Source organism: Mastomys coucha, unplaced genomic scaffold, assembly GCF_008632895.1.
Source record: "Mastomys coucha isolate ucsf_1 unplaced genomic scaffold, UCSF_Mcou_1 pScaffold18, whole genome shotgun sequence".
In the NCBI taxonomy this organism is placed as follows: Eukaryota; Metazoa; Chordata; class Mammalia; order Rodentia; family Muridae; genus Mastomys; species Mastomys coucha.
In genome coordinates this window covers 89,658,852-89,674,077 of record NW_022196900.1, presented here as the reverse complement: position 1 = coordinate 89,674,077, position 15,226 = coordinate 89,658,852, and the positions used below count along the sequence as shown (strand labels likewise).

General features: G+C 44.9%; 1 protein-coding gene across 4 annotated transcripts in view; it reads left to right on the top strand.

Moving 5' to 3' along the window:
• Wdtc1 (WD and tetratricopeptide repeats 1) overlaps window positions 1-15,226 on the top strand; it is a 62,873-nt gene that overhangs the window by 17,422 nt on the left and 30,225 nt on the right. For 3 of the 4 annotated variants that reach the window (XM_031378967.1, XM_031378969.1, XM_031378966.1), the window contains exons 2-3: window positions 12,497-12,642; window positions 14,398-14,481. In XM_031378967.1, the coding sequence (XP_031234827.1) occupies window positions 12,595-12,642; window positions 14,398-14,481 (132 nt within the window). In that variant the 5' untranslated portion in view covers window positions 12,497-12,594. Of the gene's footprint in view, window positions 1-11,109; window positions 11,195-12,496; window positions 12,643-14,397; window positions 14,482-15,226 lie in introns of all 4 variants that reach the window. The other variant, XM_031378968.1, reaches the window with a different exon arrangement.

Sequence of the window (15,226 nt, the reverse complement as noted above, 5' to 3'; positions counted from 1 at the left end):
GAGAGAGAGTGGGAGGGAAGGAGGAGGGGAGGGGAAGGAAAGAGAAGGAAGGAAGAAAGGAAAAGAAAGGAACTCCCGTAAAGGAACACACAGCTACTGCTGTGGGCACTCTGCTTCCTCTGTAGCTGGGGTTTAGGAGCACAGGCGGCAGAGAGTAAGCAGGGCCGCAGCGGGCTTAGGATGGGGGCACGATGCTTGTTCTGAAGGATGGTTATGTGAAGAGGGAACTGGACTTTCTCAGGACTCTAGAAGACTGCACGAGGATTAAAGGACAGAAATCTTTTGGTTTTTTGAGACAGGATTTCTCTGTATAACCCTGGCTATCCTGGAACTCACTCTGTAGACCAGGCTGGACTCAAACTCAGAAATCCACCTGCCTCTGCCTCCCAAGTGCTAGGACCTGGGTAAAGTTGTTGGTTGGTTTTTTTTTTTTTTTTTCTTTTTTTCTTTTCAGAAATCTCTGAAGAGTTAGTTTGATTAAAAAATTTGGCTCTTTTGTCTTTTGAGGCAGGGTCAAAGTCTCGTGTAACCTTGGCTGGCCGTGATCCCATTTAACCTCCAAGTACTCAGATTCACCTGCCACTGCTTTCACAGTGCTGGGATTAAAGGCAAGAGCCACCCCTCAAGCATGTGATAGAGGGTTAAAACTTTAGGTAATGGAACTAACCAATCTTTTGGTGTCTTAAACTGTTCTGTTATCCTGTGAAAATATCCAACTGCTTTCTCTTTGATCCATAAAAAGGTGACATGTATTGATTTTCTGCTTTATCCTGGACCCTCGCCTGGCACTTTGTCTGAAACACCTCACTTAATCCTATCAGTACCCGGTCCCTCACAAGGCCGACATGGTCATTATTCCCACCTGAAGAAACAGACTCCACAAAGTCAAGAAATATGCAGGGGTTACACAGCCAGGAGTGGCCATCCAGCCACGTTTGCCTCTTAGTAGTTGTATCCGTAGGTCACAGCTCCTCTGTGAGCTACAGCCGCATCTCCTAGCTCAGAGAGCAAGCTTGTGAGGGTGCCTGCTCTGTGAATGGGCTGATGAGGACCAAGACAGTATATGCGGTTCCTAGGAGCCAGGCTAGGACTTGCAGTTCAGTTAAGGAAGCCAGGCTTCCTTAGGGTGAGTTGAGGCCTGAACAGGGGAACCCCGGAAGCCCTGGGCTAATTCTTTGTACTATTAGTAATAGCTTCAGACTCAGGGCTTCCTGGCATTACTGAGCAACACCTAAAACCTTAACCTGAGTATGGGGAGGAAGTAGCCAGCAGGCCAGATCGGAAGAGGGTCTGGTCTCAAGGAAAGTTGTCAGCCAGGCAGGCCTGGTGGTACAGGCCTCCTGTTCCAGCTGCTTGGGAGGCTGGAAAATTTAAATCATCTGGGACGATTGAAAATTTAAGGCCTGCTTAGGCTCCAGAGTGAGGTCAAAGCCAGCCTTGGCAACCTGGTGTTTTCAAAACTGGTGGGGATGGAGGTCAGTAGTAGAGCTTCTGAGCAGGTCTGGCCGGCTAGGTCCTGCTTAAGGAGGGGAGAGTTGAAATGCCGGACACTCTGAAGTGAGGGTCAAGGTTCACCGGTTACATTTTTATAGTAAGGACCTTCTTTTAGGATAAACAAGCTCACAACTGCCAGAGCCAGTGCAGAGCTGGGTGCCCAGAGTAATGACCCTTAATCCTCCCTGGAGCCATCAGGGAGGATTAACCCCATTTTCTTGGAGTGGGGGTAGGGTTGCAGAGTAGGACCTTGCCCAGGGTGTTACCCAGTGACTCTCAGGCAGTGTTAGGACCAGAATCTAGTAAACTTTTATTTACAGTCCCAGGTTCTATTTTCTTTTTCTTTTTTGTTTTTTTTTTTTTTATTTTCTTTTTTAGTTTGTTTTTTGTTAAAGATTTATTTATTTATTTTATGTATCTGAATATACTTGCACTCTCTTCAGACACACCAGAAGAGGGCATCCGATCCCATTACAGATGGTTGTGAGCCACCATGTGGTTGCTGGGAATTGAACTTGGGACCACTGGAAGAGCAATCAGTACTCTTGACCACTAAGCCATCTCTCCAGCCCCCAGGTTGTCTTTTCAAGCAGAATAAAACTGCTTATTCTTGAGTGGTAGCAGTTTGTTTAGGAAGCTCCTTCAGCTCCTTGGGTGCTGGGGGCTCTGCTGGCTGCCGCTTCTGTCACTTCTGTATGTGACAGAAGTGGCTACTATAAAGGAAAGACTTCCAGTGCCAGCACCTTCCTTTCCCTTGGCTTTTCAGGGGACCTGAGTTGGAGGGTGGAGCTTTAGGGCCTTCCCTGCAGGAGGTAGGAAACTGTGGCTGGATTTGGAAAGGTACAAATTACTCCTTTAATCCCTGCACTTGGGAAGCAGAGGCAGGTGGATTTCAGAGTTCGAGGCCAGCTTGGTCTACAGAGTAAGTTCCAGGACAGCCAGGGCTACACAGAGAAACCTTGTCTTGAAAAACCTAAGTGAATAAATGAATAAATAAATAAATAAAGTTCAAATCCAAGGCAGAGTTTGCTCATAAATCTTGAGCGAGGACGGCCGTATCAGAACATGCTTCCTTTTGCCTGTTTGTTTTCTTCTGTTGCTTTCTGCTACGTATGCTTCAGGCTCAACAGAAGGCAGACTGGCTAACTACGGAGAGCAGTGCTCTGAAAACTCAGGAAACATGTTCACACAGCCCAAATGTCCTTAGAAATCTCATTTGGGCAGAGGAGGTGTCAAGGTGAGTTTTCTCTCAATGTTCCCAGGAAGTGAAGCATTTCTTGGGATAGACTTCCACAGAAAAAACTTGTCAGACTCCCATGGGATCCTGTGAGCTAGGAGACTCAGAGGTGTTTCTGAGATGCTCTGTGGTGATTGGATGAGTGTACAGCCCCACTTCTCTCTAAAACTGTCCATGACCATGAAGTTGAGTGCATTCTGACCCTCTTCCCCTTCATTGAGACAGGGACTTTCTATATAACCCCGAGTACCCTCAGCTTTTGTCTTTCTGCCTCCACAACCTAAATGTGGAGTCTATGAGCCTACACTGCACTGTTATGTGCCTGCGCTGCTATGCCAGATTTTTGTTTGTTTGTTTGTTTTCAGTTTTTTGGAGGCAGCATTTCACTGGGTAGCCACTGCCAGCATCAAACTCATGATCCTCCTGCCTCAGCCTTTCTGAGCGCTGAAGGATCACGAATGTGCTGATACTTCAGCCTGAAGTAGCACTCTTTATTTTATTTATTTATTTTATTTTATTAATATTTATTTATTAATATTTTATTTATTTGGGTTTTTTGAGACAAGGATTCTCTGTGTAGCCCTGGCGGTCCTGGAACTTGCTCTATAGACCAGGCTGGCCTCAAACTCAGAGATTGCTTTGTCTCAACCTTGAGTGCCAGGATTAAAGGCATGTGTACAAGGCAGCACTACCTGTATAAATTTGTGTTTAAAACTAGCAAGGCCAATTTTTTTTTTCCTGTGAGTGTTGGTACTGGGGTTGAACCAGAGTGCCACACAATGTTAAACAGATTCTTCATTGGTAACCCACAACCCCAGCCATGGTAATTTTGCTTCCTTGCTTAGCTCTGAAGAGTGGTAAGAGATAAAATTTGTTTTAGGCAACTGTTTGGACATGGTCTGATTAAAGATCATAGCAATAGTTGTTTTGTGGCCAGTAGCCTGAGGTCTGGTGTGAGACTAGGTTGGCTCCCCACTTAATAACTTCATGGTTGTGATAAATTAACTTTCCTGTATCTTGGATCCTGCATCTGGGATAAGAATAACACCTGTCTCGTGGTGTTCGTGCTCTAGGGGTCTGCTGCAACGCGTGTAAACTGCTTAGAATGCTGAGTGGGTATCAGTCAGCGGCTCAGTTTCAAGCCTTTACTCCTTTGCTCTCCCCTCACTGGCTGCCCTGCACAGGAGTGTAGGACCTGGTTAGGAAACCGAGGCTTAGAAATGCTGTGCAGAAAGTAGATACATGCAATGGTACCTTTTCCCCTGTAGGACTGCTCTAGCAGAGATAGCGCTGCAAGCAGGAGAGAGGGAACATACATTTGCACAATGCAGAATGTTGAAAGGAGTCAGTTGTTACTTGAGCTGAAGGTTCCTCTACATTGTGGGAGTTGCATATCCAAGGACCTGGGAGGACATGTTGTGATTGAGGTTCCAGCTTTCTATTGCAGCTGAAGAGCAGATGTGTGTGTGTGTGTGTGTGTGTGTGTGTGTGTGTGTGTGTGTGTGTGTGTGTGTACGGACATGTGTGGAAGTTAATTCTGTCCTTTGACCTTGTAGATGCCAGAAATGGAACTCAGGTTGTTGTAAAAGGTGGCAAGTACCCTTACCCATTGAGCCATCTTGCTAGACCTTTTCTTGTTTTTGTTTTTGAAATGGCTTGACTGAGAATGAACCCCAGTAGATTCATATATTTGAATGCTTGGTCCCCAGTTCCCCCTGTTTGGAAAGGGCGAGGAAGCAGGACCTTATTGGAGGGGCTGTGTCACTGGGGTGGGCTTTGAGCTCATGCTGTTTCCGACTAGCTGTCTCACTTTGTACCTGTGGATCAAGATGTAAACTCTCAGCTACTGCTCTGCACCATGTCTGCCTGCCTGCTACCATAATGATGTAGCTCATGTAGCCCAGGCTAGCTTCTACTCTGTTACTCTGTTACTGAGTAGTGACTCTGTTACTGAGGCTAGCCTGATCTCTCTCTCCTTCCAAATACTGGTTGGTATTGTAGGTGTGCACCACCACTCCCAGTTTGTGCCTCTTGTTCTATGGATGGAACAAGAGTCCTACAGAGTGCCCTGTCTAACTAAGTTCATGTCAGATGAGGCAGACACTAGCCTAGAGTGCAGGATCCCAGCCCAACACCACAAACTATGCTTCAGTCTTCCTTACGTGGGATGGTGATATATGTAATGCTGCATGGCTTCCTCATGGGATTGTCGTGATGCACATTAAAAGCCTGAACAAAGGCATTCTCTGTGAACTGCATCATGCGTCCACAGGAAGCCACGCAGTTAATTCAGCAGTAGGGATTGGCATCTGCTCAGTTCACAGTCAGACTTGGAAACATTAGGAGATGAATCTGCAAAGTTCACGTAGGAGACGGGAATGGTTACGGATCAGCTTTTTGGTTGAGTTGTGAATTTGAAGTAGAAAGGCGGAGAGTTTGAGAATGCCAGAAATGCCCTAACATAAAAGTTCAGCATTTTTTTTGCTTATTAGTTTTTTAAAATTTTAATTATGTGTATGTGTCTGGGCATGTAAGGAGCCTAGAAGTGTCTGATTCCCATAGGACTAGAACTATAGGTGGCTGTGATCCACCCCATGTGGATGCTGGGAGCTGAACTCAGGCCCTCCTCTAGAGCAGTGCACACTCTTAACCTGCTGAGCTAGGTTCCTAGTCCCACTCCCCGCTGGTACTGCCATATATGCTTAGGCCTGATTGTTTAGCTGTGTGGAGATAGCGGGTTTTCTACCTCACTAATCAGTATCCCACATTCGAGGATTCCTGTATCTAGAGAGAGCTTATATTCTTTGTGGTTTTGTTTCTGTTTTTGTTCAAGACAGGGTTTCTCTGTGTAGCCCTGGCTGTCCTGGAACTCACTCTGTAGACCAGGCTGGCCTCGAACTCTGAAATCCACCTGCCTCTGCCTCCCAAGTGCTGGGATTAAAGGTGTGCGCCACCACTGCCCGGCAAGAGTTTACATTCTTGTTTGTTTTATTTTTTAACTAATTAATTAATTTTTGAGGAAGGTCTCTGTATTGTCCTAGACGTGTGCTCTTCAGGATAGCCTGTGGATCTGCCTTCCTCTGCCTTGCAGGTGCTAGATTTGAAGGCACCCTGCTATCCCCTGCTATCCCCTGCTATCCCCCTGCTATCCCCTGCTATCCCCCTGCTATCCTCTGCTATCCCCTGCCTTGCAAGTGCTAGATTTGAAGGCAGCCTGCTATCCCCTGCTGTCCCCTGCTGTCCCCTGCTGTCCCCTGCTGTCCCCTGCTGTCCCCTGCTATCCCCTGCTATCCCCTGCCATGGCAGTAAAGCTTTTACTCATTTTTTTCATGTTGGAGATGAAAGAAGGGAGATTTGGTTTGGTTGATTTTTAGGTTTGAGATGGTCTGGTGGAGCCCTCATTGCTCTGGAACTTGCTGTGTAGCTGAGAATGGCTTCAATCATCCTGCCTGTGCCAACAGAGTTTGATTTCACGGGTTGTGGGTATGCACACACTCCTACACAAGACTTTTAAAAATATTATTTATTTATTTATTTATCTATTTAGCAAGACTTTTAAAAAATATTATTTATTTATTTAGAGACAGAGTCTCAGTATGTAGAACCAGCTGGACTTAAACTCATAGATACTGCCTTTGCCTACTAAGTGTGGGATTAAAGGTGTGTGTCATACCACACCCAGCCTTGGGGAGAAAGAGTTAAAACTCTTGTGAACTCCAGTCCTTGTACATGCTAGGACAATGTTCTACCCTGAGCTACGCCCTCAGCAAGGGCTTCCTCACAGATGTTCACAGCATTGTTGACACCAGCCAGTGAATAAACACAGTGTACATCAGTGGAGTGGAATACTATTTAGACATAAAATAGAAATGAAGTAGTGAGCCGGGCAGTGGTGGCACATGCCTTTCTTTAATCCCAGCACTTGGGAGGCAGAGGCAGGCGGATTTCTGAGTTCAAGGCCAGCCTGGTCTACAGATTGAATTCCAGGACAGCCAGGGCTACACAGAGAAACCCTGTCTTGAAAAAAAAAAAAAGAAATGAAGTAGTAACAACAAAGAATGGAAGGATCTCAAAATTGTGATTATTGGAAAAAGTCAGATACAAGAGCCATATGTTGTTAGTGAATCAATCATCTGGAGTAGGTGGATGCATAGAGAGAGTGGAGGCTGGTGCTTGCTGGTGCTGGGAACAGGAAAAAAGAGCTGTATATTTGCTGTGTGGGGCGTAATGGGAATGTTCTGGAATAAGCTAGAAGTGGCTGCACAACACTAGGTGTCCTGGATTCTGCTGAGTTGTTTTTCTGCAAAAGCCGTTTCCTTCAGCCATCCTCTGTTCTGCCGTCTCTTCTAACCTAAGCAACTGTTAACCTGTTCTCCATTTACAAGTTCTAAACACTTTCTATTAAGAGGATTTCATCACAAGACATCATCTTTCATTTGGATGGTTTCAGAGTTCATTCTTTTGTTCATGAGCTGGTGTGTGCACACTTGTAGGACCATGTGAGCATGTCTTTAAGTTATGTATGGAGGCAAGAGATCAACCTCAGGAGTGGCCCACTATCTCTGCATGTGTATATGGGACCACTATTATTCTGTGTATGTGGGGGTGGGGTTACGATCATGCTAGGATGTATGTGTGAGGCCAACTCATGAGAGTTCTCTCCTTCCACTGTGGGTTCCTGGGTTAAACTCAGGTTCTCAGGCTTGCATGCCAAGTACTTTACCTGCTATGTTGTCTCTCCCCACACCCCAACACACACATACTTTTTTTTTTTTTTTTTTTTTCGAGACCAGGTTTCTCTGTATAGCTCTGGCTGTCCTGGAACTCACTCTGTAGACCAGGCTGGCCTCGAACTCAGAAATCCACCTACCTCTGCCTCCCAAGTGCTGGGATTAAAGGCATGCGCCACTACTGCCCGGCACACACATACTTTTAAGATGCAGTCTAGGCCAGCTGGCTGGGGAGCTCCTGGAATCCCACTGCCTCCCACCTCCCAGCATGGGGATTACAAGCATATGCTGTAATAACCAGACCATGGTTTCTATGAGCTCCGGGAGTTGAGCTTATTAGCAGGCACTTCATTCTATCACTGAGTTATCACCCAGCCCTGTAGCCTTGAGCTCACCATCCTTCTGCCGAAACCCCTCAAGCTTACAGGTGTGTACCACCAAGCCTAGACTGGTCTACAGAGTGAGTACCAGGACAGCCAGGGCTATACAGAGAAACCCTGTCTCGGAAGAAAAAAAAACAAAAACAAAAACAAACAAACAAAAGAAATATAAAATGAGTTGTTCAAAAATCCCCTAAACTAGCCGGGCAGTGGTGGTGCATGCCTTTAATCCCAAAGATTTATTTTATTTATAGGAGTACACTATAACTGTCTTCAGACACACTGGAAGAGGGCGTTAACGCCTGCCTGGTTTGCTGAGCCTCTGCTGGGTTCCGGGTACTGTTAGGGACATTCATATTTGTTTTATTTTTTTCCTCACAGCTGCCCCCTGAGGTAGGTATACCAGCCCCATTTCCATTTTACAGATGTGCAAACTGAAACTCAACGTGAAGGTTCCCATCTCTGGCATGTGGAGAGGGCTGGAACTCATGCTCAGTGTGTGTGCACATGCCATGGTCAGAGGACAACTTCACAAAGTCGGTTTTCTCCTTCCATGTTACATGTGGGTTCTGGGAGTCAAATTTAGTTAAGTTCCTTAGTTTCTTCTCCCAGTAGAAGAAAGTTTCCCAGTAGTCTAAGCTCAACACTTGCAGTCAGGATAGGGTTAAAGATGCGGTGCTAGCATTTCAGGGAGAATCCACCAGAGAGGTGTAGCACCTGCTCAGAAGCTCAGCTCTCATTTCTGTTAGAGCATTATGTCACGTGTTTTCCTCTGTGCCACCGGGCTTACACGGCTCACTTTCTCCTCCCCTCATGGGTGTCTGTCAGGGCTGGCCTTGTGGCATCCTAATGACAGTTCATACCCTGCCAACCTTTGTCCTCTAGCTAGAGAAAGTCTTTATTGAGCTTTCATTTTCTATGAAAAAATGAACAAATTAGCTCTCACTGTTCTTCCAGCGCTGAGTGTGACAGTCAGGGTGTGGCATTCACCATCCCAGAGTGATCAGTCCTCCTCTCTAGTGACTCCAGACAGACACATCCTTCCTTCCCTGTGGTTAATGTCCTGCTGTTTTCTGTGATTTCTTCTAAGACATATGAATAAATTAGTATTCATAACTTAGTATTCATAGACTAAGATTCAATTAATCCTTCCACGTCCAGCTCACTAATGTTTTTGATAAAATTCTTGAAATTATTAATTCCAGTGATTACCTAATTTACTGCATCTAACAGAATTCCCATTGGTGTTGTCTTCTCTAGTGTTTGTTCCTGTATGTCACTATAGTGTGCCAACTTCAGCTCCCTCATTCCTAAGCTTCTGTGTGTGGCTTGTTGACTATTTCAACCATGACTTCATCTTCTCACTATAAAATAAGTATTATTGATCCAATTTTTTTTGTTTTGTTTTGTTTGTTTTGTTTTGTTTTTTTCGAGACAGGCTTTCTCTGTATATCTCTGGCTGCTAACTCAGAAATCCTCCTGCCTCTGCCTCCCAAGCGCTGGGAGTAAAGGTGTGCGCCACCACCACCCATCGTGTTTGAGAGACTTTTGGATGGGACTAAGCAGTCTGATTTAAATATGAATTTTTATTTTTACCTCTTGACTGACTTGTTTCCTCTGTGCCCGATTTCCTACTTTCTTCCTATATTTCCAAGCCACACATCAATCCTAACTAACACCACTTACCCTTAACCCTGGGTTCTCCATGTGTCTTTTTCTTTTTTTTTCCCGAGACAGAGTTTCTCTGTGTAGCCCTGGCTGTCCTGGAACTCACTGTGTAGACCAGGCTGGCCTCGAACTCAGAAATCCACCTGTCTCTGCCTCCCAGGTACTGTGTCTTTTATCTCGGTATTCTTCATTCTAACTGTGCTTCATACTTGATAAACATTGCTCTGAGAAAACTCAGAAATAAGTAATTATGATTTGGTTGGCTCTTTGGATTCTCACTGTGGCCATTACTCTGGAAAAGAACATACCATTGTGATTAAGGACATGGGCTTGGGAGTCACATAGGCTTGAGGTCCAGTCTCTTCACCACTCCCATTTATTGACCATATGATGCTGTGAAACTGTTAAAATGTCCATGAATCTGTTTGCTTGTTTAAAATGACTGACAGAAGTAGAATGTCTGTAGCAGCTGTTTTCCATGCTGAAGCTGAGGCCAGAACATTGGGCATGCTCTACCCCACCCCCAATGCCAGTGGGCAGCCTGCCCCCCCAACATTTATTTACTTATTTGTTTGTTTGTTTGTTTTGAAACAGTATCACTAAGTTACTTAGTGACTGGCTTTGAACTTACTCGGTAGCCTTGGGCAGCCACTGACCCAGTCTCACAGCAGCCTCCTAGGCAGCTGTATAACAGGCCTGCATCATCAACCTGGATCCTTCTGGCTTTGTTGCCTTGGTAATCTCTCCTCAGAAGCCTCTTCCTCCAGTTCTTTGGCTCTTGTCCTTCTTCAGCTTTAGACTTATCCTCTGGCAACAGAAACCAACTCTGGCAGATTCCTGAAAAAAATCTGGGTGTGATAATGCAAGACTTTAAGGCAGAGGCAGGTAGATCTCTGGGAATTGAGGCCAGCCCGGTCTACCTACATAGTGAGAGTTCCAGGATAGCCAGGGCTAGAGAAAAACTCTGACTCAGAAAGAAAATTTGTGCTAATCCCCAAAGCAGCTATATGTCAAGTGTGGTATTTAAGGGCCACACATAACATAGGCTTTTCCCCTTCAGAGCTGCCATTCATTTGTAACAAACTTAGGTGCATTCATTTTTATGTGTGGAGCACGTGTGTGTGGCTGCACAGGCGCTGGCTGGAATCTCTCTGTCACGTGATTTCCAAGGAAAGTACTGTCATACACGGAGCCATCTGGATGACCTGGGATTATCATCCTCATCTCTGTGGTGTCTTATGGCAATACATTCCTAATATTCCTTGTGGGGTTTCCTTTTTCTTTTCTTTCTTTTCTTTTCTTTTTTCTTTTCTTTTTCTTTTTTTTTTTTTTTTTTTTTTGGTTTTTCGAGACAAGGTTTCTCTGTATAGCCCTGGCTGTCCTGGAACTCACTCTGTAGACCAGGCTGGCCTTGAACTCAGAAATCCACCTGCCTCTGCCTCTCAAGTGTTGGGATTAAAGACATGTACCACCACCGCCCTGCCCCTTGTGGGTTTTTCTTCTTCTACAAAAATCTGTGATGAATATACTTAAACTTGCTTCTTGCATTTTATGTTTCCTTTTGCTATATACTAAAGAATTGGACTGCTTTCTCCTTTAGACAGACTTAGATGGTAGAGGAAGAGCTTTGAGGGGACGGAACAAAGGCTAAACTCTCCAGATACTGAAGAAGACTTCTTTATTCAGTTGAGTCTTTCTTGACCATGCTCATCATATATTTGCTTAGCATTTGCTAAGGGCTGGGGAATAGCTCAGTGGTTAAGAGCAGGAGTTGTTCTTCCAGGAGATCCTGGTTTGATTTTAGCACCCACATTGATGACAACTGTCTGTAACTTCAGCTCCTAGGACATCTGACTCCTGGCCTCTGCTGGCACCTGCACTGATTGCACATGCTTACTCAGAAACACACACATAATCTAAAATAAAAATTAAACCTTAGGGCTGGAGAGATGGCTCAAAAGTTAAGAGCACTGGCTGGTCTTCCAAAGGTCTTGAGTTCAATTCCCAGTACCCACATGGTGGCTCATAACTGTCTATAATGAGATCTGGTGCCCTCTTCTGGTATGCAGGCATACATGCAGGCAGAGCATTGTATACATAATAAAATAAATAAATCTTTTTAAAAAATTAAATCTTAAAAAAAATATTACTGGATGGGTTGGAGAGATTGCTCAATGGTTAAGAGTTCTCTAGCGGGTGTACGCTCAGTTTGACGCTCCTACAGAGCCGATACTCTCCTGGTCTCTTCTGGTCTCCACATAATTGCACAGACATACATGCAGGCAAAGTTCTCCTTTATGTAGAATTTTAAAATATTTATAAATTAAAAAAAATTATTAGAGCTGGTGAGATGTCTCAGTAGGTAGAGCAAGCCTGTTCACCTATGTTGGGTCCCCGAGACCATATAAGGGCAGAAGGAGAGGAGGGATGACCAATCCCAAACAACATGGGGTTTCCTTGTGTCAGTTCTCTGCAAAGCTAGCTCTCTTGTTGAGTCTTTTTCTTTGTCTGTTTGTTTGTTTTTTGAGACAGGGTTTCTCTGTGTAGCCCTGGCTGTCCTGGAGCTCACTTTGTAGACAAGGCTGGCCTCGAACTCAGAAATCCACCTGCCTCTGCCTCCCAAGTGCTGGGAGTAAAGGCGTGCGCCACCACTGCCTGGCTCCCTTGTTGAGTCTTTGTCTGTAGTGCTGATGTGGCTGTGGCAGAGTCCAGCTGAGGTCTCAGAGCTAAAATGATTGACAGTTCAGATGGTTTGCCACAGGTGTGGAGGAATCCTGACTCCTTCAAGTGCTTGTTCGCTGCTCCCCATGGTTATGAGTCACGGTGCTCTCAGTCTCTCCCCACTCAGGGCTGCTTCAGTGCGGTGGAGCAGGACCAGCTCCCCATGTTGGAAGTTACTGAGTGGGCTGCTTTAGCAGTGGGGTCAGGCTTCTAAAGGCACGTACTCCATCTCCCACAGCTTGATGGATTATCTGTTTTCCTCCTAGGTAATTAAATGCTTGTGTTGTGGACCTGGGCTTGGCTGGAATGTGCAAGGGTCTTGAAGATCCTTCTGTAGCTTCCTCCTGTTGAACTATTAGAGAAGATGGCAAAAGTCAACATAACCAGAGACCTCACTCATAGGCAAATCAAGGTAAGCAGCGGCCCTTCCCTTTCACCCCACCACAGTGCGTCTCAGCCTTCCTAATGCCGACCCCAACCAGAACATTATTTTTGTTGATACTTTATTACTAGTCTAGTGTTATGAATCATAATGTAAATATGTGTGTTTTCTTATGATGGTCTTGGGTGACCCCTGTGAAAGGGTTGTTCCACCCTCAAGGGGGTCATGACCCACAGGGTTGAGAACTGCAGCCCTACAAATTCATTTAAAGATGAAAATAGGGCCGAAAAACTGGAACAGACAGACAGCCCTGGAGTTGGTGACCTACCCAGTCATATAGCTTGCTAGTAGCACGGTGAGGATGAATTCAAGGTCGTCTGCCCCCTCCAAATTTTTTAAGTACATGGAATTCATGGAGGCTCCCATCTCTGTACTTGTGTCTCCATTGTGAAGATGAATGTAGGTAGGTGAGCCATCAGAGTAGAGATGTCCATGTGGTGTGCATTCAGGAGCATAGATGATAGCCTCCTCGTGGCCTCAGCTGGAGATTCAGGCATGGGAGCCGCAGAGGCGTAGAGTTTAAAGCAAGGCATATGTGGGTAAGAAGCCCAGGCTGGTGTCCTGAGCTCCATCCCCCACTGAGCTGAGGAGTGTGGTCACCCACAGACTGCTCGTGTTGCTTGCCTGCACTCTAGTTTTTCTGTTAAGTGATGATATCTTTGAAAAGTTAAATGATAGAGCATTTTTAAGCTAAAAAGAAAAATTAGTAGTCAGGGGGCGTGGTGATGCCACCTTCAAGCTCAGCCCTCAGCAGGCAGGTCTTTATGAGTTCAAAGCTAGCTTCATCTACATAGAGAGTTCCAACTAGGGCTGCATCCTAAGACCCTGTTTTCAAATACAGAATTATCTACCAGAGCATTAAGCTTTGGTGATCATGTGGATAAATTGGATGGACTAAGGGTAGTGGATGCCCTGATAGGAACCAAATGCTTGGTGTGCCTTAGTCTATACATTTGTCTGTCCTACCTTGTATCATTGAACCTTTTAGGTGTACCTTTACAAGGTTCTGGGAGATTTTAGTGGACCAGGTGGCCTTAAAGACAAAGAACTTTTTTAGAAGCTCATAGTCAGGTTATTTTGGTATGTGTATATGTGTGTGTCCTGAAGATAACACTTCTGTCCTTACTAGAGAAACAGTCCTCATCTGCTCATAATCTTTTTTGTTTCTTTCAATTCTTTGTTACCTTTTCTGTTTCCCATTGTGTTCAGCATAGGGTTAAATATAGAAAAATTGGGTCTATTGGAGGTTAGAGAGGTGGCTCACTGTTTAGAGTACACTGCTCTTCCAGAGAGCTCAGGTTTGATTCCCAGTATCCATATGGTAGCTTACAACTGGTTAGAATTCTATTTTCAGAGTATCTACCACCCTCTTTTGACTTTTGTAGTAGACATCATGGTGCACAGATGTACACAGAGACAAAACATCCATGCACATATACTAAATTTTTTAAAAAGATAGAGACTAGGGCTGGAGAGATGGCTCAGTGGTTACGAGCACCGACTGCTCTTTCAAAGGTCCTGAGTTCAATTCCCAGCAACCACATGGTGGCTCACAACCATCCATAACGAGATCTGACTCCCTCTTCTGGAGTGTCTGAAGACATCTACAGTGTACTTACATATAATAAATAAATCTTTAAAAAAGAAAAAAAAGAAAAAAAAAAGATAGAGACTAAATAATATTGAATTGAATCCAAGGAAATACAAGTTTGTTTTTGTTCCCAGGAGCGAGGTGCCTTGAGCTTTGAGCGGCGGTATCATGTCACAGACCCCTTTATCCGGCGGCTGGGCCTGGAAGCAGAGCTTCAGGTAAGAGATCCAGTTTGCATCCTCGACACACACATCCTGCTTTCCATCCTCTGCATGCAGAGATCCATCTGCTGCTCAGTTCTGGAGTTACAGGTGCATGCCACCACGCTTAGCGTGGGTGAGCAGTATGTTTGTGTGTGTGCAGGCACTCTTGGATGCCAGAGGCATCAGATACCCCTAGAGTTGAAGTTACATGCAGTTGTGAGACACCTGATATGGGTTCAGGAACTGAACTCAGGTCCTCTTTATAGACAGTATTTATTTAAACTGCTAGCTCATCTTTCCAGCTCCTGGTTTTCTTTTTTGGTTTTTTGTTTTTGTTTTCTTTTCTTTTCTTTTCTTTTTTTTTTTTTTTTTTTTTTTTTTTTTTTTTTTTTTTTTTGAGGCAGGTTTCTTTCCAGGGCCCTGGCTGCCCTGGAACTTGATCTATACACCAGGCTGGCCTCAAACTTAGAGATCCCCCTACCTCTGCTCCAGGAGCGCTAAAATTAAAGGTGTTAAACACCCAACTTGATTTTCTTAATATTATACTTCAGTAAGTTACATATATTATGCTGTCATCCCTTAATATGCTTGGGGGGTTGGGGGATTCTTCTAGAACTTCCCACAAGTACAAGTGCCTTCAAGAGCTCCCAGGTTTGTTTGTTTGTTTGTTTTTTTAAATAAAAGAATTTTTCGGGCTGGTGAGATGGCTCAGCGGGTAAGAGCACCGACTGCTCTTCTGAAGGTCGTGAGTTCAAATCCC